The sequence below is a fragment of the Podarcis filfolensis genome (assembly GCF_964270895.1).
Source record: "Podarcis filfolensis genome assembly, chromosome: 12".
Lineage (NCBI taxonomy): Eukaryota > Metazoa > Chordata > Lepidosauria > Squamata > Lacertidae > Podarcis > Podarcis filfolensis.
The window spans coordinates 46,929,542-46,957,501 of NC_139614.1; the positions used below are offsets into that span (position 1 = coordinate 46,929,542).

A 27,960-nucleotide genomic window follows, 5' to 3' on the forward strand; every position below is an offset into this window, starting at 1 on the left:
TCCAGTCCTGCAGTCTTGGGCTTCTTCTTCTTCTTGGATCCTCCATCCCCATCCCTCTAATACCATACCATATACTGCACAGCCCAAAAGCAGGGAAAGGGCTGGCCTGCAGACAGGCTTCCCTACGCATGCCTGACCAAGCCACAGAGTGCTGGCCTATCTCTTTATTTTTATTGCAGTTTATAGTAACTTAAATTGATGGTTGTCTTGTAGATTTTTTATTAAATTTGTGCTTTTTTAAAAGTTGTATACCACTTAGAGATTTATATATTAAGCAGTATAGAAATTGTTGATGATGGCATCCATCCGTCTCGAGAAACCTGGTTTTCAGTTAATCAGTAAGTTCATGATAAAGATTGGGGTGGGGAACCTCGAGTTCATGAGCAAAATTAGGTCCACCAGGCCTCAAAATGTGACTTCAGGTGTGGGGCAGATAGAAGAATAGAATTGTAGAGTTGGAAGGGACCACAGAGGTCATTTAGTCCAACCTCTAGAAATGCAGGAATCCTTTGCCCCATGTGGGGCTCAAACCCACAGTCCTGAGTTTAAATCTTGTGCTCTACCAACTGAGCCAACTCTTGAGATATTAAGTGAGGCTTGGCCAAAAAGGGCTTTGTAGGTTACTGTTTCCTCTCCAATAAAAGGGTGTGGGCATGAGAAGAAATTGGCATAGCTCATTACACATGGTGTCACACGCTAATTCCCAGGGGAGACCATTCCATGGTGCTCAGAAACATTATCTTCCACACAACATTAGCAAGGGAAATCAGGTAATCCCAATAATAAAATGTTGCTTCTTTGTGCTGGGAAAACACAATCTCTTCACCAAGTAAGTGCTTCAAGAAAGAAGTCTGAATGCCCTGTGACAATTGAGCATTTATTGTGATATAAGGAGCCCCCGCCCCCCCATGTCTCTTTAAGTAATTTAGGGAAGGGGAAAGTTTTTAGAAAGGCCTTCCTTCTTCCCTTGCCCTCCTCGCTTACTGCTGCCTGGAGAAGAGGTTCCGGAAAGCGTTGTTGTAGTTCTTGTTGAAGGCAGTATAGATCAGAGGGTTGAAGAAAGAATTGGAATAGCCGAGCCAAAGGAAAATGCTTTTCCAGAGTGGGGGTATGTCACAGGAACAGAGGGGGTTGATGAGTTCTGTGATGAAAAAGGGGATCCAGCACAGCACAAACACCCCAATGAGGATGCCCACCATAAGGGCAGCTCTCTTCTCTTTCTGCTCCCTCCACGTGTCTCCGTCCGTCTGGAAGGTGACTGTGGCGTGCCGGGCGGTGAACACCATCTGCGGCTGCTGGGAGGCTTCCTTCACCTGCCAAAGACAAACATAATCTTCAGACGCATGTGTGTGTTTGTTTTGCTGGCCGGCCTGCCACCTGCCAGTTGCCAAACACGAAATCCTGTGTGCTGCATGCTAATTTGCAAGATGATGCACAGCAGAGGTTTGCCTGGAGTTTTGCGGTGGGGTGAGAGTTCCAAGCATGTGCGCGCACACAGCTGAACACCTCCTATGCATACCCTCAATTTGGGGGGGCAATATATAGTGGCCACAGCCTCAATTTGGCTTGCACTCCTGGAACAGCCACCTTTCCACCCCCCTCTTATCTAAAAAGACACCACACCTTACCTTACAGAAGGTGGTGGAGGAGGTGGGGAGCCCCCCTACAGATACCCAGAGCACCATCTTTTACTGCTGGGGGGCCCCTTTTGCCTTGGGAGAAGAGGGAGAGCCAAACACTCAAAAGACCTCAAGTACTTTCATGGACTGCAAGAAGATCAAACCTCTCCATTCTGAAGGAAATCAGCCCTGAGTGCTCACTGGAAGGACAGATCCTGAAGCTGAGGCTCCAATACTTTGGCCACCTCATGAGAAGAGAAGACTCCCTGGAAAAGACCCTGATGTTGGGAAAGATGGAGGGCACAAGGAGAAGGGGACGACAGAGGACGAGATGGCTGGACAGTGTTCTTGAAGCTACCAGCATGAGTTTGACCAAACTGCGAGAGGCAGTGGAAGACAGGAGTGCCTGGCGTGCTCTGGTCCATGGGGTCACGGAGAGTCAGACACGACTAAACGACAACAACTTTCAGGGCAAAGGGTTGGAAGGCCACCAGCTATCCAGAGCAGTTGTCCACCTTTGACTACCTCTAGTTCACACCACAACGCAAAAGCTAACCAGTGGAGAGTTATGCAACACCCCAGTGGAATGGGGCGACTTCCCCCCCCCCATCAATCACTGTCACTGCCGGGAAAGGCCAGGGACTGCAGGCAGCCCAGCTGCCCAAATGAGAAGTCCACACTCCCTGTTGACAAGATCACCTGGTCCACAGGGAGATGTTTTCTACCAAGTCAGCTCATCTAACAGTATTGGTGACACTGACTGGCAGAAGCTATCTGAGGGTCAGATGGGGGTCTTAGCCCTACCTGGAGATGCCAGAGATTAAACCTCATACCCTATGTATGCAAAAGATGGGCTCTACAACTAAGATACAGATTCCCTTCCCTGGATGACTAGTGCCCTGTGAAAACAAGTTTTTACCCTGCCCCTCTCATTTGATGGACTGCACATGGATCATGGATCACAGCCTGGTTGTGGCAAAGGGGCTTGAATAACTCAGAGAAGCTGTGAGATATGCCGTGCAGGGCCACCCAAGACGGACAAGTCATAGCTGAGAGTTTAGACTAAATGTGATCCACCTGGAGGAGGAACCGGCAATCCACTCCAGTATCACTGCCAAGAAAGCTCCATGGACAATAACAACAGGCATATAAAAGTCAAGTGCCTGGCATGCTCTGGTCCATGGGGTCCTGAAGACTCGGACACAACTAATCAACTAAACAACAACACTAAAGTTACATCACTGGTAGATTGTATTTTTCCCCACCTATAAGATTTCCAACGTTTTATTTTTGCCCCCCAATGTATTTTTCGTATTGATACATTAAGTTGTGACTGCAGCAACCTTATGCTTTTCTATAACGCTATAAACCCCTGTGCATTAGATAAACAAGCAGCATCTATGGCTAGAGGCATGTACTTAGCAGATCCCTTATACTGAGAATATCTCTGGTGTGACTGCAGTTGGAATACTGTGGGTCGTTCTGGTCGCCTCACCTCAAAAAGGATATGGCAGAGTTGGAAAAGGTTCAGAAAGGAGAAACTGAAATGATCAAAGGATGGAGCAGCTCCACCTACAAAGAAAGGCTGCCACATTTGGGACTTTTCAGTTTAGAGAAAAGGCAAGAGTAGGAGGTGGTGTGTTTATGGAAGTTTATAAAATCATGAATGGGATGAGAAAGTGGATAGGGAAAGTTTTTCATCCTCCCTCATAACACTAGGACGTCCAATTAAGCTGAATGTCAGAAGATTCGGGACAGATAAAAGGAAGTATACATTCATGCAAAACATAATTAAAACTAGGGAACTTGCTCCCACAGGAAGCCGCAACGGCCATCAACTTGAATGGCTTTCAAAGGGAATTAGACAAATTAATGCAGCGTAAAGCTATCCATAAGGGACGCGGGTGGCGCCGTGGGTTAAACCACAAAGCCTAGGACTTGCCAATCAGAAGGTCGGCGGTTCGAATCCCTGCGATGGGGTGAGCTCCCGTTGCTCGGTCCCTGCTCCTGCCAACCTAGCAGTTTGAAAGCACCAACTGCAAGTAGATAAATAGGTACCGCTCCGGCGGGAAGGTAAACGGCGTTTCCATGCACTGCTCTGGTTTGCCAGAAGTGGCTTAATTATGCTGGCCACATGACCTGGAAGCTGTACACCGGCTCCCTCAGCCAATAAAGCGAGATGAGCGCTGCAACCCCAGAGTCCGTCACGACTGGACCTAATGGTCAGGGGTCCCTTTACCTTTACCTTTAAAGCTATGTATGGCTACTAGCCATGCTGGCTAAGCTCTTGTGCTCAGGTCCTGATGATGGTTTCCCATGGACATCTGGCCAGCCACTGGGAGAAGAGGATGCAGAGCTAGATGGGCCATTGCTAGATCCAGTAGATTCTTCTTATGTTCCTCAGCATCCACTGATTCCGCAAAGCCTTCCCCGCACCCCAATTTGTAGCTTCACCTGTTCTGTGCTTTCCGTCGTCTCCCCGGCCCCTCCGCTCCTCCAAGCCTGCCTGAGTTTTCATTTTGTTTTATCCTCTGGGCAGGGAGAATGTCAAGCCTTTGTGGTGTACGATGCCTAGCACAATAAAGATGCTAATTAAATGTTAAATAGGAGCTGCAGTATAATGTGCTGCTGGCCAGCCGGGGCTGAAGTTGTGAGATTAAAAAGCAGGAGGTGCCAGGTCCCAAAGGGTGGGTCACAGCTGCCTTGGTGTGGGTCGCTCCCCAAGTGTCGTGTATTGTCAAGCTGCCAAATGTAGCTGCTGGCTGCAAGATGGTACTCAGGCGTGGAAGGCTAAGGGGCCAGGGCTGCGGAGGATCAACAAATGGATTCTTAATAAAGACAAGATTCAATTGGGATGTTCTGCAGATGAACCAATTGTTAACTGGTGACTTATGGAGTTTATGCAGAGACACTGAAAGGAACCCTACATAAATGGGCTGGGTTTTAAATTTTTGGCACTAAAATGAAAGTGTTAGCTTCTGTATAGCTCAGTTAACTGCTGAGGCTCATGGGAGTGAAATACAGCTATATTTACATACAATGTTTAGATATTGCCTTTCATTTTGGCCACATTCACACCATAGGTTTATAGCACTATGATGCCATTTTTAACAGTCATAGCCCCCCCCCCCCAAAAAATAATAATTCTGGGAACTGTAGTTTGTTAAGGGTGCTGGGAGTTGCTGGGATGCCCCTGTTCCCATCTCAGAGCTACTGTTCTCTGAGTGGTTTAACAATCAATCCCTCTTCATAGGGAATTATAGCTCTAGGAGTGGAATAAATTCCTTGAGCTGAAGGAATTGGTGGCAAAATTTGCAAAGGGGAAGGCATGCAAAGTGAGATTTTGTGTGCCTGGAATTGAATCTTTAAAGAGATGTAAATTTTGACATCACAATTCACAAGATTATTCAAAATGATTTGGGTGCTGAAACATGTGTTGTTGTTTTTTTAAAAAATTGCATTTGAGAAAGGTAACCAAAGATGGTTGTATTACTTATTCTTGCAATTTAAAGTAGATGTGGCAGTTTCAAGTTTTGTGCTGTTCACTTTTTCTGCAAGACACCTGTTTTTGAAAATTGAAATTAGCGATTGGCAGGCGGGTGAGCAAGCAGTTAGCCTTGCCAAGGGCTCAAAGTAGCCTGGCACCATGCAAAGGTCCCTGGTTCAATTCCTCCCATCTCCAGGTAGCACAGATGCCAACTTGAATAAAATATTGTGGGGGCCCAGGTAAGCCCCACTCTGCATAACCGATCACATGACTCAGTGCACACATACCATTTGAATGGGAATGCCCATAACCTTTGTGGGGGCCCAGCCCCCTCAAATATTTTATTGTGGGGGCTGAAGCCCTCTCAAAGCACCTACGAGTTGGCTCTTGTGCCAGGTAGTGTTAAGAAAGACTCCAGACTGAAAGCCTGGAGAGCTTCTGCCAGTCAGTGTAGGCAGCATAGAGCGAGACAGACCGGTGATCTGACTTAGAATCCATTTCATTTGTCTTTAAAATGTTCCTCCATTACCACATCTCTGTATCAATAAAAGCTTCTGTTGATACCTGCCTGCCTGTCTGACAACTGCTAAAGGCACACTATCCTGTCTGTAAAAAGGTAGCAGTTCTAGGATTAGTCTTTTTAGCAGCTGCTCCCTACCCTTGCTATTTTCTTTTTCTTTTTAAGGCTGCTTATGTTTCTAGTCCATATGACACCCTAAAACAAACAAACAAGATTTTCAGTGGATATTGTGTCCTAAATAAATGGAACCAATGACTTCCGAGGATACTGACGCTTATTTTCTGCCTTACAATTTCAAATTATTTTGTATGGATAGTCTTATGGTCCCAAACCTGTGTAAAAAGAAAAGCCGTTTGTGAGCTCTCCCTTGAGTGCTTTTAGGTAATGCATCCACAAGCAAATACAAAGGGCTTGAATTGTGTAGGTTCTCCTATGTGTGAAATGTATCTCAGTTTTCATCCTGCTTGCTTAATTAAGGGATTAATATGATATACGCATAGCAAACTCATTCTTCATGCATGGAACCTTATGAAACCAAAACCGCACACCCACACACAAGAAGGGAGGTACAAACAGGCTTAAAGAAATGGCAATGTTTGCAGAACTACAAGAAAGGTACCATACTTTGCGTGGCTGGGGGAGAACTATGCAGGAGAGGGCAAAAAACAGCTCATTGAGAAGTGAGCAAGATCAGTGGATAAGGAATGCTGAATGGATAGTAGGTAGCAGATTGGAGAATGGAATGGAATGGAATAACAGGGCACAGCTTGTTGGCTGGCAAGAATCCTGAAGAAAGCAGCCCTGGTCCAGCCCCAAAGAGAAAAAGAACGAAAGCCCCGACTGATGTCAAGAACACTGTTAAGATTAAACTTAAATATATTTAGTGGGAGATAGCCCACTAAAGCCAATATGAGTCTTTTAATACTTGACACTTTCAAGTGCTCCACGTGCTTCATGGATATTATCTTTGCAACAACCCTGTAAAGAAAACCAGGATTAATGCCTTCTTATTTCAGATTGAGCGGGGGCGGGGGGGGGAGGTGATGAAGAAGTAAGGCAGAGGGAACAATGACTACCTAAGGATGGCTAGGGAGTTCCTGGCTGAGATGAAATATGAGCCAAGGGCTTGTGAGCTCAGACACTCAGGCAGCAGACAGCAACAGCCATTGCATAAGATAAATAAATTCAGCAACTCGCTGTTAGCCACTGTGCTCAGGGCTCAAAGTGGTTGTTAGTCAAGGGCAGCCACAGACATTTGGGTGCCCAGCACAGAGCAGCAAACGGTGCCCCTCCCTGAGTCAAGGTGTACAGTACACAAGGCCACCAGAAAAGTCCACAAGCGCCTCTCCCCAGTACTAAAAACACAACAACAGTAATAAATTACTGACAGCCACTTCACCCTGCCTAACAGAAGGTCTGCTGTGTGAATGTGCTGCCCAGTTCTAGAGCAGACAGCAGCACCTGATGAAAAACTAACCTCCAGGGCTTCAGGTGTGATAGGAGTGATGGAGTTGCTCTTCCGGGATCCAATGCGAAACTTGGCTGCCTTGTAGATTTTCCAGTAGACAAAGAGCACCACACAGAGGGGCAGGTAAAAAGCCCCAAAGGTAGAGAAGATGGTGTAAGAAGGCTCCTGGCTGACTTGGCATTCCTCGTTGCCTTCCGAATAAGTCTCCCCCCAGCCAAAGATCACTGGAGCCAGGGAGATGATGGCTGAGAGGATCCACGTCAGAGCAATCATAATGTTGGAGATGCGCCGGCGGGTCCTCAGGGTGTACTCTAGGTGGCGAGTGATGGACCAGTAGCGGTCCAGAGCAATGGCCGTGACGTTCCAGATGCTGGCCGTGCAGCACAGCACATCGCAGGAGATCCACACCTGGCACAGGATCCGCCCCAGCCTCCAGCGCCGCCCGGACAGTTCGTGGACCAGGCTGAGAGGCATCACCAAGGCAGCCACCATCACATCCGAGATGGCCATGGACGCCACCAGGTTGTGAGGAACCCTGTGGAAAGTGCGGACACGCAGTATGGTCGCCAGGACCAGCACGTTCCAGAGGAAAGTGGCAATCACCAACATGGCCAACAGAGTCAAGATGAGGACGCTAAAGATAGACAAGGGTCCACGGGCACCAGGGTGGTCCAGGAGGGAGCTGGAGCCCGTCCGGTTGGATTCTGCTGAAGTAGTGACTGAAAAGCAGGTGAAGTTGGGGCACCAATCCATTGTGCAAGGATGAGCAGTAGAACGTTTCAGGAGGCAAGGTGGAGTGAAATGCTTCTTCTGGTTGTAAAAGGTGGTCTCCTCGTTATCCCCCAGGTTATATAGTTAAGGAAAAACCATTGTTCATTGGGGGGGGGGGGGTTGCCAGGTTTTTTATTCAATCCAGAATTTATCAGTTAGGCTGTGGTGATGTATCCTGGCTTGTCACCTGAGCTGGGATCCATTTATGAAATCTTCATTGCCAGGAAAGGCAATATTTTGGCTGTTGTCTTGCATTCCTTATTGTCAATTTTTAAGTAGTATTTGTCATAGTTTTAATACTGCCTGGTTTGCAAACCTCCCAGAGAATATCGACTGGTGGGTGGTGATATGCTTTTAATAAGTAATGATAATAGCAATAATATTTCAGGCTCCAGAGCTCGGTCACACTCCTGGTTTGTGAAGCATCGATCCAGCAGGTGAAGGCCTGGAATACAAACTAAGGAAATATTTGTGAGAGATTCCAAATTCTGTGTCGGAGTTTGCCGCATCTGTAAATTGAACAAAGAGAACCTGCATTAAGAAGGAGACACATTCCATTGGAGAATGCCAAGCCTTCTGCTTTTCTGAAGCATTTTTGCAACGTTAGAAAGTTAACACATTGGTTGCAGGAAGTTTAGGGCAAAAGAGAAAGCAAGAGATAATACCATTGCAGTGGAGGAAGGAGAAGAAAAAACCCTTACAAATACCAACAGTTCTGACTTTGTAGCCTCCCCTTCACTTCTGTCTCCTTCTTTGAGAAATCTTAGATTTAATGTCATCTATTCTTGATCAGGTCCATGCTTTACAGAAACAGATGTATTATACAATATGGGGGGGGGGGAATCCTGATGTGCCTTTGCCACATTTGCCACGGAGAAATCAAAGCCTGCAAAAACAGAATTAAGGACCCAGTCTCCCCTCCGGGGTAGATGTCAGGGCTCTCTACACAAGCCTGAGCCCTATCAATTTTAATTCAGGTGCTAAACACAGACACCACCACCTTTGACATCTTTCTGAGAATGCAATGAAAAAACCCCCAACTTGGAAACTTCTAAAGATCAGAGCCAATGATAGCTGCAGCCATGACAATTTAGACCAGGCTGACTCTACTGTCTCTCTTTCCAGTGGGCATTTGTAATGCAGTTGAGCATTCTGGCCAGTGCAAACGTTGCCTGTATATTGCATTACAAAGCAACCAAGACAAGCTCTGTTGGGTGTGAAAATGCACTCTTAGATCCTGCAGCTGAGGCTCCAATACTTTGGCCACTTCATGAGAAGAGAAGACTCCCTGGAAAAGACCCTGATGCTGGGAAAGATGGAGGGCGCAAGGAGAAGGGGACGACAGAGGACGAGATGGTTGGATACTGTTCTTGAAGCTACCAGCATAAGTTTGACCAAACTGCGGGAGGCATTGGAAGACAGGAGTGCCTGGCGTGCTCTGGTCCATGGGGTCACGAAGAGTCGGACACGACTAAACGACTAAACAACAACAAAAGGGATCCCTTTTGCATCTTCCACAAAAGCAGCTGAAAGAGGATGTTGGCCACAGCTTTCGCCAAAGCACTCCACGTGGGAAGCTCAGCATTTGGAACATCTGCAACAGGAGATCACCTTGTCTGCCCTGGCTTGGGCTTGACAGGAGAGGTCGTTTGAAACATCTGCAGGCACCAGGTTAGTGAAGACCAGGACTTTTTTTCCAGCTGTAACTCAATTCTGACACCTCTCCGGTGGGTGCCATTCTAAGAGAACAAGGGAGGTGTTCATGGTGAGTTCCGGCACCTCTTTTTCTAGAAAAATAGCACTGCTGAAGACTACCCTACATAATGCCTGTGGGATCCTGGTGTGTTTGTGTGTGATCAGACAACCGCACCACGGGACAGAGATATGGGCTCACACAAGGGTGGTTGCACAAGCACACACAAAGAACAGACCAAAAAGCAAACGGCGAGTACGGACCCTCCAAAGAACTCTGCAAACATGACCCCAAGTGTGTCCCCGCCCCACCAGCACCTGAGAGACTCACCGTGGATTGAGAGTCCCTCGCTCTCATCGAACTGGGTACCTTCCATCGGATGAAGGTATCTTGCCACTGCCACAATAAATCTGCTAAAGCTGAACGCTGTTGTGCGCCCTTGTTCTGCTCCACGGGGCTGCAGCCGTACCGTGCAGTCCTAAGCACGCTTCCTCGGGAGGAAGCCCCCTCGAGGGTGCTTAGATGCCGCTGTTCACTCAGCAAGCCCCGAGGAATTCGATGGCACTTGCTGCCAGACAACAGCCTGAAGTCGGAGAGGCGCAACGAGACTTTCTTTTTTTTAAGGCAGCGTTTCCAGGAAGGAAGACCCCGCTGGATTCAACGGGGCTCGCTTCCAGGAAGGAACACAGGATCGTGCGAGCCTGAAAGCCACGTTGAATTCGGTGGGACCTCCCTACCGTGTGTTTTGGTGTCCACACACAGGCTAGCGCTGCAACGCGGTTCTCTCCCTGCGCCCTTCCCCCCTCGCAACGCTTTATTTGGGAAACCGCGCCCGATCCACGCGATGGCAATACCTGCGGGGCGCCTGCTCTGCGGTTCCAGCGGCTGCGCTGCAGCAGCAAAGGGAAACCGCCCTCCTCCTCCTTCTCTTCCTCTGAGTCCGCTGTCTCGCTCCTAAGCCGAGGCGCGCCCATCAGCTGACGGCGCCCGCTCGGCTCCCCAAGGGCTCCGCGCGGTCAGGAGGGCGCCTGGTCCCCGGAGGGGCTCCCTTCATCCGCGCATCGCGCGCCTTCCCGCCTGCCTCCTCTCCGACCTTCCTGTTCCAGGCAGAGAGAAAAGTCTCCCCAGCCCCGCCGAAGCTCTGCGAGCGCCGTCCCTCTCCACTCCCACGGGGTTGGTTTTTTCGGGGCGGGGGAGCCTCGCAGGCGCTCGCCAGGATGCGCCGCAACACTTTGGCCCTGGGAGCCGCCTGCTTTGCGCCAAGGAATAGCAATCTTCAGGTATCCAAAGGGCTCTCCTATAGAAGATAAGCAAGCTTGTTTCCTCCTCTTCCGGAGAAACAATGGCTTCAAGTTGCGGGAAAGAAGATTCCGACTAGACATACGGAAAAACTTTCTGACAGTAAGAACAGCCAGCGGTTCTCAACCTGTGGGTCCCCAGATGTTGTTGGACTACAACTCCCACCATCCCTGAGCTCTGGCCTGGCTAGCTAGGGGTGATGGGAGTTGTAGTTCAACAACATCTGGGGACCCACAGGTTGAGAAAGGCTGAACAGTGGAACGGACTCCCTCGGGAGGTGGTGGACTGGCTCTTGGAGGTTTCTTAGCAGAGGTTGGATGGTCATCAGCCATGGGTGCCTTAGTTGAGATTCCTGCATCGCAGGGATGGACTAGATGGCTGTAGAGTTCCTTTCAACTCTACCATTATATGATTTTCTCTCTCTTTTTTTAAAATAATTTTTATTAACCGACCAATCAAATCAAATCAAATCACATCACATAAATTCCGAATTACAAAGCCGAATTTTAAATTTTTGTTGAGGGGACCCATATTTCAAGTTCCGAAGGGGGATTCCGATCATCTTCTTGTTACTGCGTTAATATCCACAAATCAGTCCAAATAATGTTCATAATATGATTCTCAGTCAGACTGCTCAGTATTATCTGGCCAGAGGCATCTCCAAGGTTTCAGGCGAGGGGCTTTCTAAGCCCTACCTGGAAATGTGCAGGGGTGGGGAATTTGAACCTGGGACCTTCTGCCTGCAACCCAGGTGCTCTGCCTCTCAGCTATAGCCCTTCTCCAAGGGCTTTCAGGCTTCCCCCCTCTTTTTGCACACCTTAAAACACATACTCGTTGCAATACAACAAACAGTTCTGCAAACAACATCACAAAAGCAAAGAGAAATTGATGGAATGATGAAACTCCACAAAGGGGAAAGGCCCGATAAAATTTAAGGGTGTTTGCCTGGTGCTGGAAAGAGATTGGTGTCTGGGAAAGATCTGCCACCTCCAAGAAGGGCTTCCACAAATGGGTTGCCATATCAGAAACTGCCCTCTCCCCAGTCATCATCAACTTCACTTCCACTGTTGAAGGTGGGGCAGTCAGAGAAGACACAGGAAGCTGCATTGTTATGAGGTTTTTTGGGGTTAGGCTGAAGGCCCAGGCCCTCTTATAATTCTTGGGAAAGTCAGACTAGCTTCCTGGTGATGTGATAGCCTGGGTGATGGGCCATTAAGAGGAAGAAGGGAAGGGGCTCTGTGAAAGACGACAAATGGGTGGGGCCCCCTCCTTCAGCTCCAAGGTCCTTGGAAGGACAAAGACAGAGTTAAGAGCAGAGTGAGCTGAGTGATGTGAACTAGAAGCTAGAAGAGAAAAGGCTGCAGGCTGGGAAGTCAGAGAGTAGAGCCATGCCTGAGTTCTGTTTGAATCCAAGGCTGCAGCTATTGGGGAAACAAAGACCTCTTGGGGATATTATACACATCAGGTTGTATAAACATAAACCACATGTCCTAAAGACACCGTCATCTAGCTGTCCCTCATTCCAAGGAAACACGAACCCCATCTATGTCAGTACTGTCAATGCCAACTGGTGATGGTTCCTCAGTTTCAGGGAGACATTCCCAGCCCTGCCTGGAGATGGCAGGGGGCAAACATGGGAGCTTCTGCATAAAAGGCGCTGAGCTACTCTCCTTCCCCAAGATGATTGACATGCCAGGGCCATGAAAGCAAAGGGTTCTCATAGGTACAAGAAAGCCAGGATTAGCTGTAAAGAAAAGCACCAGCACTTTGAACTGGGCTCACTGGCTGAACGGCTATGGAACTGCTCTGTGCTGTTTGCAGTGTGGGTTCAAAGGCAATAGTAAAAAGGTAAAGGACCCCAGACTCTGGGGTTGCAGCACTCATCTTGCTTTACTGGCTGAGGGAGCCGGCGTTTGTCCGCAGACAGCTTCCGGGTCATGTGGCCAGCATGACCAAGCTGCTTCTGGTGAACCAGAGCTGCGCACGGAAATGCCATTTACCTTCCTGCCGAAGCGGTACCTATTTATCTCACCCCGTCGCAGGGATTCGAACTGCTGACCTTCTGATCGGCAAGCCCTAGGCTCAGTGGTTTAGACCACAGTGCCACCCACGCCCCTCAAAGGCAATAGTAGTAGGAATAATATGAATAATATATAGGCTGCTTAACACCCAGATGGCTTCTAAGCTGTTTAGAAAGCATAGAAACCAATTAATTGCACAACATGATCATCAGCACTGGCCATCAGTTCCTCATCTGGCTTTCTGGGTCAAGGCTCAGAGCTGACTGTGGAAAATGGTGAGACCATTGCCCCTGAGATAGTTGCACAAGAACTCCCAGAGGAACCTTCCAGACCACCAGAGCCTGGACTCTCACAGATCTGGAAGACCCAGATGCCTCCCACCACACCATCAATCCAGGAATACACCAGGAGGCTATGGAATGAAGCTGGAGTATTCATTTTTGGGCCAGAAGGTTGCCCTCTGAGGCTCTGTAGTTCTCTCAAGGTGATGGAGCTTGAAGAAGCTAGTCTGGAGACAAGAGGCATAGAACCTCAGTCTGCCCCCAACCTCTGTTGGAGCAAATTGGTCACTTGGAGCTGCCAGAATATGACACCTGCAAGCCTGTCCTCCAGTTGCTGATGCAACTGGATTGGCGAGTTCCTTGTTGTTCTCACACCACTAGCAGGAGCACAATGAATCAAGCAAAGTAAACCTGACAGATGCAGATTGTTTAATTTGCATAATTTATACAGGCTAGAAAAGTTTGCTCTGTAGTTTGATTTTCTAGCACATACATGACAATGGTCTTACCTTTTGAGAAAATAAATGATATGCTGTTCAGAACCTAGCTATTTTCTAAAATGCTGACTATAAGGTTTTGAAGCACAGCAATTCATATCAGGCTATGTGATGCTGTAAATGTTTTGCCCTGTGCAAGATTAATATTTGGGTTTAGGGGAGGGAAATGACGATGATGATGATGATGGGGATTGTTTTTATCAGTGCTTTGTGATTTGTTGAGTTTAGATTGCTTCAAGGGTTCTGTAACATATTATAAACACATTTGATAAAACAAACAATCCTTGAATCAAGAAGGCTGAAAAATGCAGTGAGAAATTATTGTCTGCTAGGATTTGGTATCTAAAAAGTCATACACAATTTTTATTTTTATTTTATTTTTGGTAAAGCGATGCTGTCAGAACCAACTGTGGAATCTGCCAAGGAGACAGATGGCCTTAATGACAGAAAACTGATGGCACTCTAAAACTCAATTACCATTGATTTGGGGGAGCCTTTCTTCTTAATGCCAAGATGTGGGACTGATTTGTTTATTGCCAGGTTTTTGGCACCTTGGAGGACAACTGGCAACAGAGCCAGTAAACAATTGACATCATGGAAAATGATTAACTTGAGAAGATCAAAGGGAGAGGCAGCTATACAGGTGCTTTGATGGCCTCATTATCAGTTGTCCTTACAATGCTTTGAACTCAGCTCTTTCATGGGCCTAGTTTGACATCTATTCTATGCCATCAGAAGCTTTTCTTTTCCTCCGCTTTTCTTCATAGTGAGAATTGTGTGCTTAGACTTTAGAAAAAATTTTGTAGAACTATTTCTCCAGTTGCTTCAAGTGTATTATAATCATTACATTCCAATCCCATCCCATCCACCCCCATCCTTCCAGGAACTCACAAGGAATTTCATGGCAACCTTGTGCCATAGGTTAGGCTGAGAGAGTCCAGAGGAGAAATAACTGAAGAGCTTATTCAATACCATATGCATTGTGTATGTATCTTTTACATTGAAATGTGTATTTTTGTGTGCACAAAACATGCATGGCAACATCTAGAGAAGTACATGACTTGGAGTTGCATTCCAATCTGCAAGCAAGTCAGCAAGCATAGGATTGGGTGTGCTGGTCCACTGCAAAACACACACACACACAAAACAAAAACAAAACAAAAACACAGACCAGGGCTGGTCCATAGGGAATCTGAAGGTATATAAGGTAGCAGAATTGCTCTCCATCTTTGGAATGAATGTGATGACATAAAAGATGCTGGAAATATTACGGGCAAGCAATTTCATGTTTTCTTTGGAGGGTGGGGGTGGTAAAAGTTATCAAAATATGTTGTCAGGTTACGAAATGTCTTATTAAACTTGATCCTGTGTTCTTCTTACAGGAATTGCTTTCACTGACTGGGAGGTAAACCCCATTTATTTCTGTAGTACTGGTTTTGTTTCATATATTATATTTTGTGATTTTTGTTTGTTTAACAAAGGGCTGAATCCAGACTAGGTTTGTCACACATCAGTCCCATTGAGCCTGCAATCCTATACACAACGTCCCTATCCACAAAGTCTCACTCCTTCTCTGCAGGCATGTGTAGGATTGCAGTGTGAAGCATGACTAACTTAGTTGGGATGCAACCCACAAAATAGAGCATGCCACAAAGAGCAAGTCAAACTTGCTCAGTGATTGACAGAGGTTTCCAGAGTGCAAATTGACATTATGCATACTGGTAGCATTGAACATATGTATACACTCTGATGCTAGGAACATAATTGTGGCTATGGGAGATCTAGTGCTTATATAACAAAGAGCCTTGTGGCACCTTCAAGAAGAATAGATTCGTTGTAGAGCATTTTTTTAAATGGCTGTGGGGAAAATGGCATTGTCTTTGCAGAGGAAAAAAGCAGAACTATTAGCAGCTTAAAATGCAGGGATGTCGTTTTCCTCCTGCTGTGTTTCAAATGGCATTTGCACTTGCTGCACACACAGAGGGGATGGGTCTGTCTTCCCCTAATGTGCATTATCTGATTTATTTCCCCATGCCGGCAACCCTTCCATCTCCCACCCCAGGAAGCTGTGATCTGTTCATGCACTGTCGACTGTGCATTTGGACTCTTCGTCACTGGAGGTTGTTAAGCAGAGGTCGGGTGGTCATCTGCATGGATGCTTTAGCTGAGATTCCTGCATTACAGGGGTTTGAGCTAGATTCTCCGATTCTGTGTGCAAAGGCAGTTTGAGCTGCAGGCACTTCAGGTTAACTGCAGCTTGTGTTTTCCAGTGGGATGGAAGCTGGTTCAAGGCAACAGACAGGAGTATTACTCCAGGATACATATGGATTAAATGTCCTGTGCACTTGGCTCCAGACACCAGCAGTGGGAGCCCATTGGGCTGGGGGCAACCATAATGTTTGTATACTCAGGTTTTCTACACGCACTTGGAAGCATAGCCAAAGAAAACGCTTCACCTGCCATCCTTCCTGAGCAGGTTAAATCAGTTCTGAAACTATCCTGGAGGGAACTGTAATTACACCCATGAGCAGCTAAGTGAGTTAGCCCAGCTTGGAAGTGAAGACGCAGGCAAGCGGCAGTGTGTCTAATAAAATGCAAATCTCATTTTCTGTTTGTTGCGTGCGCCGTGAGATAACTGCTTTTGAAGAGTATAAAAAAATGTGATTTAATTCATGGGCATTTAAAATACAACAAGGCCAGCCAGGTCTTGCTACGCAGCAGCCTGGGGGCCAGAGAGGAGCAGCAACGTGTGCGTGCAGAGGGGCCAGAATGGAGGCAGGAAAGGAGAAGAAAAGGGCGCAGCAAGATGACAGGGAAATATAATGGAGCACAAGGCTGCATTAAAGCATTTCTTTTCCAGTCATCACAATCCCTTCCATGCACCGGGAGGCAAACAGTGAGTGTTTGACACCTAGAGGGAAGATCATTACGGCAGTTGCATATTCAATCAAATGTCACACTCAAGGGTCTGGCTTCTTGCTTCCTGCTGCCACAGCAGTAGTAATTTATGCTGCACCTTAGCATCTTCCAACCCTCTGGGCAGCATCATAACACGGAACAAAAGACAGTGATGGCTCACCGCCTAGCATGCAAACCAAAGTGGACACACGGCTCTGATTCGTCCCATGCCCACAGTGGCAAAATCTGATGTTTGTAGTGTTGGCCAGAGGCGGACTTTGTGTTCTCAAATTTCAGCGGTGCACTGTGCAGTGCTAAAATGTGGTAAAGGTAAAGGGACCCCTGACCATTAGGTCCAGTCGTGACTGACTCTGGGGTTGCGGTGCTCATCTCTGCTTTACTGGTCGAGGAGCCAGCGTACAGCTTCCGGGTCATGTGGCCAGCATGACTAAGCCGCTTCTGGCGAACCAGAGCAGTGCACGGAAACGCCGTTTACCTTCCCGCCAGAGTGGTACCTATTTATCTACTTGCACTTTGACGTGCTTTCGAACTGCTAGGTTGGCAGGAGCAGGGACTGAGCAACGGGAGCTCACCCCGTTGCGGGGATTCGAACCTCCAACCTTTTGATCGGCAAGTCCTAGGCTCTGTGGTTTAACCCACAGCGCCACCCGGTCCCTCTAAATTGTGGTACCCACACTACATTCTACAGCATTGTTGTGGCAGCCCCTGCAGCATGGCAGCCAGGATGGCTACACCAGTTGCGCTACCCTAAAATCACCTCTGGTGTTGGCCTGTACCATTACAGGCTGCATGTAGGTGCACAAATGTTTGGACAGTCAAATGTTGTTAAGGTCTTGGAAGAGCAATGTAGGTTGCTAGAGAGGGGTTTGCAAGCCAGGACCTTCAAGGCAGCTCTTTCTGAATGGCTGGGTCTAGATGGCATCCTCAGAACGATTCTTAAAGAACCCAAACGTAAAACTGCTGATCTGAGTAGCTCAGTCTGTACAGCCTGAGTCTCTTGGTTTCGGGGTTGTGGGTTCATTTTGCGCAAAAGATTCCTGCTTTGCAAGGGGTTGGACTAGATTTCCCTCATGGTCCCTTCCAGCTCTACGGTTCTATGGTTCTAACAAAGATATGTAACTTTCTCCCAAAGTCTGCCTCCATACATTGGCTGCTTTCCCGTCATCAGGTGACACCAATTTTTAAAAGGATATCTGGGATGACCCAGAAAATGGCCGGCTGGTTAGTTTAATATCTGTTCCAGAAAAATTGGAGGAAAGCATAATTGCCAAACATATAGAATAACAGGGCTGTGCACAGACTAACCTTTCTGTTATGTACTGAGTTAAATAGGATCCAAAATGCAGCAATCTGATTGGTCCTAGAACAATAGGATTCAGAATGCAGCAGTCTGATTGGACCTAGAACAATAGGATTCAGAATGCAGCAGTCTGATTGGTCCACAGGAGCCACCCAATCCAGCTCCAGGTGGAAGTAAATCCACAACCTGACTGGCCTACAGGTGAATCCCAGAATTAGCCAATCACGTGGGGCCCATTGTGTAAATAATGTATATAAAGCAGATATTCTGGGGGAACTTCCATTCCTCCTCACCACTATGAGCTGAATAAAGAGCATGAAATCCACTCTCGACTCTGAGTATATTTCACTTTCTGTAGCAAAAAAAAATGTACGGTAGTTTTTTCTTAGTATGCAGTATGCAGTTGACATGCTATTTTCAATCTAGACTGATGCAATATCCTGCCATCCACCTGGGCAGGTGCGGCTAGATACATGTTTGAAAACTCTCCCCTTGGTTAGGTCACGTGTGTCTTTTCCTCCTTGCACAAGCCCAGGTGAATGAAGAAGGAAGAGGTGGTGACTGAGGTCTTGGTGTCTGCCTGCCCCCAGTGTCATTAGGTAGGATGGCCTACACCTGTTTTCAATTGACACACTTCAGAGCTGTTAAGGAAATTACTCCTTTGCCAAGTTCCTCCATTCCAACGCCATTTTGCCCTTGGGAAAAGGAGTCTTTCCCCTGCCACCTCCCCAAGCTTGAAGACATGTATACACACCTCGTACCCCAGAAAATTCCCAGAGGTGACAATTGCGTGGTGAGTTCCCACCCCCCACCAGGATAAATAAAGACACAAGACACCATAATTTAAGGTTAATTGGGCGAATTAGGCCACAACTTTATTGAATTCAGGAATGAGAGGCATTGGCTTAGGCATTGGTCCTATCGACTATCCGGCTCCAGCCCATTTGCTGGAGACATGGGGAAGGGTTAACACTATATCGGGGGAGTCTCCTGCCGAGGCACGTCGACTAGGAGCTCCCCCGGGTCACCGCTCGGGGGCGTGCCTTTGGCCCACACCTCCATAGGCTTCGGACAGGGCCATGCCCCCTGGAGTCCTTTAACGGACCACCCTTCGCTCACTGGGGGGAGGTGATGGTGTTCCTCCCCCCCATCCTCTTAACCCCTTCTTACCAATGCCTACCGCCAATGCCGAAGAGTTGTGACGAGTTGCTACGAGGTAGGCGAAAAACCAAAAGGCTACAAATTGCCAATTGGGAAAAATTCCTACCATGCCCCTTGCGGCGACAGACCGAAGTCCATAGCAAAGTCAAAGACCTACCTAAAGCCTACCTAAAGGGAGGGAGGGTGGGAAAATGTGAGGGCTAGCCGGCGAAAAGAGGGCGAGCCCCCTCTGCGCCAGCCCTAAATAGGGCAGGCCACGCCCCCCCAGCCAGCTGATTGGCTGGCTGGGGGGGGCAGACCCGGCCGGGATTCCCCTGTTCTCACAGGGGCTGAAACCAGTCCCCACTCACATGGGGGTGGGCGTGAAGCCCGCAACCCCACCTCCTGGGCAAGCCGGAAGTGGCTTTGCTGGCTCATTGTTCTCCAAGGGAAGCCAAATCTCATCACCAGACTTGCCTCAGGCTGCAAAGGAAGTTCTACTGTACTTTTGGGTGGTGGGTACTTAAGACATGTTTGCCTATGCTAATCTTATACTTGGGTGTTGCCCTGACATATCTGTCTATGCTAATCTTGTTGTAACCCTCCCCTTTTGTGACATGTTAGTGATGTAGCAATGATGAGGATCTAAGCCAGGGGTCAGCAAACCTTTTCAGTAGGGGGCCGGTCCACTTTCCCTCAGACCTTGTGGGGGGCCAGACTATATTTTTGGGGGTGGGTGAACAAATTCCTATGCCCCACAAATAACCCAGAGATGCATTTGAAATAACAGCACACATTCTACTCATGTAAAAACACACTGATTCCCTGACCATCTGCGGGCCGGATTTAGAAGGCGATTGGGCCAGATCTGTCCCCCGGGCCTTAGTTTGCCTACCCATGATCTAAGTCAGGGGTAGGCAACCTAAGGCCCGGGGGCCGGATGCAGCCCAATCGCCTTCTCAATCTGGTCCACGGACGGTCCAGGAATCAGCATGTTTTTACATGGATAGAATGTGTCTTTTTATATAAAATGCATCTCTGGGTTATTTATGGGGCATAGGAATTCGTTCATTCTCGCCCTAAAAAAAAATATACTGGCCCCCCACAAGGTCTAAGGGATGGTGGACCAGCCCACGGCTGAAAAAGTTTGCTGACCCCTGATCTAAGTCCACTGACTCCTGTTTTGCTCCAAATTGCTTGGCTGGAATTTCCTTCTTTTACTGACCGCATGGACCCGCGGGGGACTTGTACCCCAACGAGCTGGGCTGTTGAGTAGTCTCTCAACCCAGAATTTTCCTTAACAGAGCAATACAGAATTAATCTGCAGTAAGCTTTTATTTTTGGAATGAAACTATTTTCTCAGGGAGTGCTCCCCCTACTGTTGGTCTCTCTGCCTTCTGCCCTAGCGGTTCCGTGTGCCAGCAGCCACGGTGCATTTCTATCACAATCCCATGTGCTTTTCTTTCTTCTAAACTAAAAACTCAGATATACTTTTACTGCTCTGAATGAGTCCAAAACACACACCACTGTTCATTTGCTTGTTCTTATAAAAGCAACTGAGGATCACATTCACTATTTCCACCCCAAAAATATATACTTGAAGTGCATCTAACCAGCAGAAATGCAAAATAAATGAAATCTTGCAAATGGCTGGAGCTTCCTTGCCTCTTCATTACTGCTAATGTGTGGAGATGATTAAAAGGGCTTATTCATGATGCCAAATCAATGCTTCTAATTTTTGTACCGAAAGCTAGCAGTTAATTAGGGACCGAAAGTGTTTGATATGCAAGTGAATAATGTTTTCTACCTACAAGATAATAAAAAAGGACTTGTTCTTAAATAGCCATCCTAATTAATGAAGCTAAAGCAAAAATTTGAAGAATCCAATTGTTGGCCTGTTAGGAACCAGCTGGGGTAGAGAAGACACATGCCCCTGTGGCAGCGGATTCAGAATATTTCTCTAAATGCTTATACTAACTCATAGTGGATTCTTACACTATTTGGTGGAGTGGGAGCCTTTGCCTGCCTGCTCTTTTCTGTTCTGCTGCTTCACACACTTCTGAGATACCATGAGAGGCTCAGCATCACCCCATAAAAGCCCTCGTACCTACAGGACCGCCTCCCCTGGTATGCCCTACGGAGGACCTTACGGTCCGCAAATAATAACATTTTGGAGGTCCTGAGCCTCAAAGAGATTAGACTGGCCTCGGCAGGGCCAAGGCCTTTTCGGCTGTGGCCCCGGCCTGGTGGAACACTCTGTCACAAGAAACCAGGGCCCTGCAGGGTTTGACATCTTTCCTCAGCGCCTGCAAGACGGAGCTGTTCCGCAAGGCCTTTGGCCGGGGTTCAGTCTGACTCCCTCTCCCCTTTCATAAGAATTTGCATGAAAGTGACCTCCCAGTTTTTCTCACAGGCCCATATAAGTTCAGTACAAACAGTTGGGCCTGGTGAGCATTTAAGGTCCCCAACCCTAATCTGCAGGTTGCCATCTAATTGGATTTTATTCTGATCCTGATCTGAATGTATTTTAGAATGTATTTTTAACTGATTGTCCGATTTTATGTTAATGTGTTATACATTTGATGTTAGCCGCTGCTCTGAGCCTGGTTTTGGCCAGGGAAGGCGGGGTATAAATGAAATCTTCTTCTTCTTCTTCTTCTTCTTCTTCTTCTTCTTCTTCTTCTTATTATTATTATTATTATTATTATTAGATCAGGCTGATGATCCACGTAGTCCAGCATCCTGTTTTCATTGGCCAAACTGATGCCCACAAAGGACGTGAGAGTTAACAGTTCCCCACTTGCGATTCCCAGCAACTGGTATTCCATAGCTTCCAACTTTTCCCACTGCAAAACTGGGCACACGTCTTCAGGACATGTTCCTGGGCAAGTAAATGACTCACGCTTCTCTCTCTTTCCCTGCCAGAGCCCCAAGAAAACCCCCTTCAGCCCTGCCCATTGTCTGCATGTGGTCCCTGACACAGGTTGCCTCTGAGAGAACAGAGAAAAGGTTGCCCATCTTTGTCCTATAAGAATCAAGTCTTAAGCAACAGTCCTAAGCACACCAAGTTACTTTGGGAACAACACTGGTCGTTAAAAAAGAACACTGTTCCACTCAGTTTCTGCTTGAGGATTTCCAATTGGGGTTTTGGGTTGGTCACTGTGAAAACAGGATTCCAGACTAAATGGATCTTTGGCCTGATCCAAAAGGGCTTTCTTGTGTCCTTAAGTGGTTATGACTGGGCTGGGGGGCTTATGAGACATTTTTTTTTAACCCTTACTACTTAGTTGTAATCAATTTCTCATGTTTCTAAGCTGCCCTTCCTCCCAATAGCTCAGCGAGACATTTTATGATCACAACACCCTTGCGAGGTAGGTAAGGAAGATAGCAATTCTTCCTAGTGAGCTTTGTAGCTTGCCAGCAGCATGCCAATGCTAAGCAAGCTTAGATTTTAAAAGCATAGTGTGATGAATCAGTGCAATAGATAAATAAATTGAATGAACAATATTTGGGTTGCAAATTCACAATATTCTTGATATTCAATGGTCACAGCTTTAACGAGCTTTCTAGTAGCAGATCTAGGAATCGTGCATATTGTGTCCAGCAGGAGGCAGCCGTGCACACACATCTACCCTGGAGAAAGAAAAATCGAAAGTTTTAAACTGGAATATTTTGTCCAATTTTGGTTGCCACATTTCCAGAAGGACATTGACAAAATGGGACAGTGTTCAGAGCAGCAGGAAGATGAGGGGTGTGCAAACCAAGTCCTATAAGGAATGCTTGGAAGACCTGGCTATACACAGTTTGAGGAAAAGGCACTGAAAGTTCCAAGCCGCTGGTCTATATACCCCTCCTTGTTAAATAAAATCAGAAAAATGAGTACAGCAAACTGTTGGAGGGAATGTGATCATTTTTGCTTTCCCCCCTTCCCCAATTGTGGTGAGTCTGGCCCTTAGTTAGTCAATTTGCGGTAAATGTTTCTCAACAAGTGGAACAGATGGCAAGCCAAAAGTTTCAGTTAAATCCCCCAATCACTGTTCTTTTGCTATTTGAATTTTGAGGCCCGGGACTTGATCCACAAGGAACTTATTGTTTAACTTTTGACAGCAGACTGACTTACAACTGCAAAGCATTGCAGAACTCTGAACGCTGAACAGATGTGAGGCAGGCAGCAGCAACTGTGGAATGTGGTTCCTGTGGTCAAATCAACTCACTGGTTGTGTGGTGGTGGCAGCGGGGTATGTGTGTGTGTGTCAAAATGCAGACAACTTCTATGCCACTTGGCTTCCCTTTATTAATTCTGCAGCAAGGAATGAAGATGGGTTGCAATCTCCATGAACCCGTGGGCACCCACTGAAAGAGCATTTCGGTATAAAAGGTAGAAGCTGTGCCCACTCAAGCCAAACCAGTTGAGCATAGTCGATGGGTCTCAAACCCTCGGTGAGTTAGGGGCTTCCCCTGTATGAGAAGACAGGCTCTGGCAGATGGAGTTGACGAGACCAATAGTGGATCCAGTGGTCAAGAAGGCGGTTTCTGCACATGCTGTCAAGGGAAGTGAGGGGCAGATGGGGCTTGTCAACCTGGGAAGGGAGCCCATCTAGGAGAAGGAAAACCCAGATCTGAAATCTTTGCTGCCTTGTGGGATATCTTTGGGAGAAGAAAAGGCTAAGGAGTTAATCCTACACAAATCCAGAGTGGAGTCCCTAAGACTGTTTGGATGGCGTCTTCTATATCTCCTTCTGGCACCTTGTACGCCTCCTTTCAGCAACTCCTGCAGCCAAGCTGGTGCCAAATGTCTTCCTTTCCTTTGGACCACATCAGTGAGGCCAAGAGGGGGGTCTTGCAATCTGGGCAGCCCAGGACCCCCATATATAATGCCCAGGCTTGAGCCCCGGGGAGATCACTTCAGTGCTGCTAACACAGCGGTTTGACTTCAGCCCCAAAGGCACACTCCATGGTCTCTTGAGACTGATGGATGCCAACGAGAACAGAAGACTATTTACTGACTCTTCAACAAGTACCAGGTACCCAGAATAATGTGCCGGGGAGGGGGTGCCCTGGCTCCCACACCACCAGCAATACTGATCCATTCTTTATTAAAAGAGTACAGTGGTATCTCAGGTTAAGAACTTAATTCGTTCTGGAGGTCCGTTCTTAACCTGAAACTGTTCTTAACCTGAGGTACCGCTTTAGCTAATGGGGCCTCCCGCTGCTGCTGCACCACCGTCATGCAATTTCTGTTCTCACCCTGAAGCAAAGTTCTTAACCCGAGGTACTATTTCTGGGTTAGCAGAGTCTGTAACCTGAAGCGTCTGTAACCCGAGGTACCACCGTTATGGAATTCTCAGCTAAATCAGCCCTCAGTTCAAATCTATAGTGGAGGACTTCAAACTTCCCGGTGCCTCACTCCATGATACAGTGGTACCTTGGTTCTCAAACTTAATCCATTCCGGGAGTCTGTTTGACTCCTGAAACCGTTCGGAAACCAAGGCACGGCTTCCGATTGGCTGCAGGAGCTTCCTGCACTCAAGGAAAAGCCGTGTTGGATGTTCGGCTTCCAAAAAACATTTGCAAACCGGAGACACTTATTTCCGGGTTTGTGGCGTTTGGGAGCCGATTTGTTCGGCAACTAAGCCTTTTGGGAACCAAGGTTCCACTGTAGTGGGGAAACAAAAGCAAGTATAATAGGAATAAGAGTAGAAGACTGTGGAACAGCTTTCCTAGGACGAATAAATATTTGGGAAGGAATGTTCATGCATTGCCTTAGGCTAAAGTTATTTATGAAAAATAATCTTAAAAGGCATTGGAAGAAATGGTTCCAAGGAATATCCTGAAGCCATCTTTTCAAATGTCACTCATTGGTTTTTCACAGACCCCCAAACCAACCTGAATTTTCTAAATTATATATCTTTTTTGCATGCTGTGTAAGTGAAGGCCATTGGTGAAATGATGTCTTAGAAAGCCTGCTGTTGCTATGATATTATGTATTATTAACACAGATTGAGTAGAGGCTTATGTTCACTAGAGCAAAACAAACAATTTATGTCTGAAATTTAGTTAGAATAGCTTTGAGGGCAAACTACACAAACCAATATAGCTGAATGTGATATGATGTGGGTTTGCATTCTTTCCCCCCCGATTACTGTACACCTTTGTCAATTCAAACAGCACACAGATCATTTTAGCATTGTGCAGTGGAGGGATGAGACTTATTGTAGTGACTCCCAAATGCCTGATAAACTTGCATGGGTTCAAGTTGCCAAATGTACAGCAATGTAAGAGCGGATGAAATTGCTGGGTAATTCTCTCCTTGCTTTGTCCTTCTAGTTCTTTTAGCCTTTAAAAGGAGGCCCATTTTCACTTAGGAAAATGCTCCTGATAAGCTACATTTTACATGGGTCAAACAGACTAGTCTCTGTGCAAAAGAATAAATGGACACAAATCTGAGATGAGAAATGACAGTGTGGAAAAGCCATTAAGATAAGGATATTCATGACTGACAGCACCATAGCTCAGTGGAAGATCATCCACTTTGTGTGCAGAAGGTCCCTGATTCAATCCCCAGCTTCTCTTGGTAGGGCTGGGGATGTCCCCTGCCTAAAACCCTGGAGAGTAGTTGGCAATCAGCATAGACAATACTGAGCTGGATGGACCATTGGTTTGACACGGAATAAGGCATCTTCCTGAGTTTGATGAGTTCCATTGCGTGTTTAGCCAAACTGGCAACAGCCATGCACATCAGGGAGATACCAGAAGTTTCAGTGGAACCCGAGTTTTGCAGAAGCATGGAAAATCTTTGTGAGAGAAACCCCAACACAGTGCAATGAGAACTGAGCCTGCTCAGAGGTCATGGCTAAAAATGGAAGCTGGAGTAGTGGTGGAATAGAAAGACTGGAATCCTGAGTAGAGAGCGCTTCTCACAGCGACATATATTATGACATTTGCTGTTACCATCTTAGAATTGGGAATGGCCCAGTACTCTTGAGTTGGCTTCCCACAGAATTCTCAGGTCAAACATTGAAATAAATGAGGTCGGGTGGAAAAAATGACCACGCGCTGTTTAAAATCTGCTCTTTAATCTGCCATGAGAGAGAACCCCATGAGTCGTCGCCACCCCCCGTACAATCAAGTGGTATATGAATTTTAGGAAATAAAGTTATGAAGTAGGTTGGCTACATGAAACATTTATAAGCAATATTCCAAACACTCGGGGATGAATCTCTGCCCGGGATACAAGCAACTCAAAATGTTCAATGACTTTAGAAGGAAGGAATTCCCTGGGGAAGGAAAGCTGTTTGAGCAACTGAAAATGACAGCAAAAGGGGGGAAAAGGGGGGGGGGAGGAGAATTGCAGATTTTGGCTTAAATGTGGTAAGTAATTTTCAAAGGAAATCATTTTTTAAAAAAAGGAGGAGTGTGAATACAGGTAGGAACCAGGGCTGAATGCTGCAATTTGAAAAGGGCTGAAAGCCGTGGCAAGCTTTGAGGGGATTGTTTCCTATATTTTTTAGTTTGACCCAAACTAAATCGGGGAACCTGTGGTCTTCCAGGTATTATTGGACTACATTTTCCACCATTGCTGAGCATCCACTATGTTGACTGGGGCTGATGGGAGTTGGAGTCCAGCAGCATCTGGGGGCCACAAGTCCTACCACGGCTGAAGTAAAGTCATGTAAATTCACTACCTGGGGGAAGTATCCTATCAGCTTACAAATTAATGCACTATCTCCAAGCTTTTCTTTGGCTTTTTCTTAAACTGCTAGGGGGAAATACTGTACTGTAAATATTCTCTAAGCATACAGGTTAGGAGTTTAGATTATTTGGCACAGAAATTTGTTATAACAACATTTAGCCTTAAAAGGGAAGGGTTCCACTCTAGAGAACTGTAAAAAAAGGTATGTTGGAAATAACTTGATTTTCATGTCTCCTCTGTTTAAAATAAAATTGCCTTCTTGCTGTGAACATTATAAAGCTGATTTCTGTTTGTGGTTTTCTCTCTCCTTTGTCTCATCTCATTAAATATCCATGCTCCAGATGGAATTAAACTTCACCCTGAGATCTTTATCATAATTGGCCAAGAAGTGAAGTTTCAGTTAAGATTGACACCTTATTAATAGGATTTTTCCTTGCCGCAAACTGACTTTAGAGATGGCTCTCGATGATTTATACATGTGCAGTGCCCTGACCTTGCATGGTTAACATCTGATATTTTAAAGAGGGCTGTCAAGTTGATGGGATTTTAAATATCAGTTGGATCTCTTATTCTCCTGATTTCTCCTGCTGAATAAATATTGGAAGACCAAAGGGGTTTGTTCTGGCACTGCCCACCATGCTAATCAGGAAGAAGCTCGTGCAAAAATATTAGCAATGAGGTGGTGGTGGGGAAATAATATAACACACTTTTCTCAATAAGCTGTCTGAGGTAGACATTGCGTAAGATCTGGTGCTTTAGAAATCAGATAAGTACTTTAGTCCTTTGCATCCTTACCTGACAGTGAATACCACTGAACTCAGACTTATTTAGGAGTAAATATTTGCAGAAAGTTAGCAGAGATTTGGACAGGGTGGTTCTATGGTTCTGTCACACACACTGATGGTCATTACAGCATGGGAACTGCTGGCAAAGCATGGCAGTGGGACTACTCCCACCAACAAGCAAAACAATACCAGCAGGATTGAGTTTCAGTTTGTTGCATGCAGATGTTAAACAGCATTAGCTTAACTGTCATGTGGATCCTTAACTGACAACTGAGAGTTAGAATTCTCAGTGTGGAAAAGAAGGATGGGAGATATATGCACATTTTGATTGGTGGTTTAAGGTTTAGAATCCTCAGCTAGACAGCGTGATTGGCTGGAGCTGGACTACAGGGACCAGAAGAACAGTATATATGACCTAGTACCGGTCAGTAGGTGACAGTTAGTTGTTGCTTGGTGTTTGTGGAGTC

General features: G+C 46.6%; 1 protein-coding gene across 3 annotated transcripts; it reads right to left on the bottom strand.

Annotated features, from left to right (window-relative positions):
• Positions 1 to 894: 894 nt before the first annotated feature.
• Positions 895 to 27,852, bottom strand: HTR5A (5-hydroxytryptamine receptor 5A). 3 transcript variants are annotated; one of them, XM_083579977.1, is made up of 3 exons: positions 27,504 to 27,852; positions 7,104 to 8,374; positions 895 to 1,313 (listed from the first exon to the last, which is right to left on the bottom strand). In XM_083579977.1, the coding sequence occupies exons 2-3, from the start codon at positions 7,845 to 7,847 to the stop codon at positions 981 to 983; spliced, it is 1,077 nt and encodes a 358-aa protein (XP_083436103.1). In that variant the 5' UTR covers positions 7,848 to 8,374; positions 27,504 to 27,852; the 3' UTR covers positions 895 to 980. The 3 variants fall into 3 exon arrangements, with proteins under 3 accessions (XP_083436103.1, XP_083436102.1, XP_083436101.1); XM_083579976.1 differs by lacking the exon at positions 27,504 to 27,852 and adding an exon at positions 10,413 to 10,719; XM_083579975.1 differs by lacking the exon at positions 27,504 to 27,852 and adding an exon at positions 9,889 to 10,719.
• Positions 27,853 to 27,960: the final 108 nt, after the last annotated feature.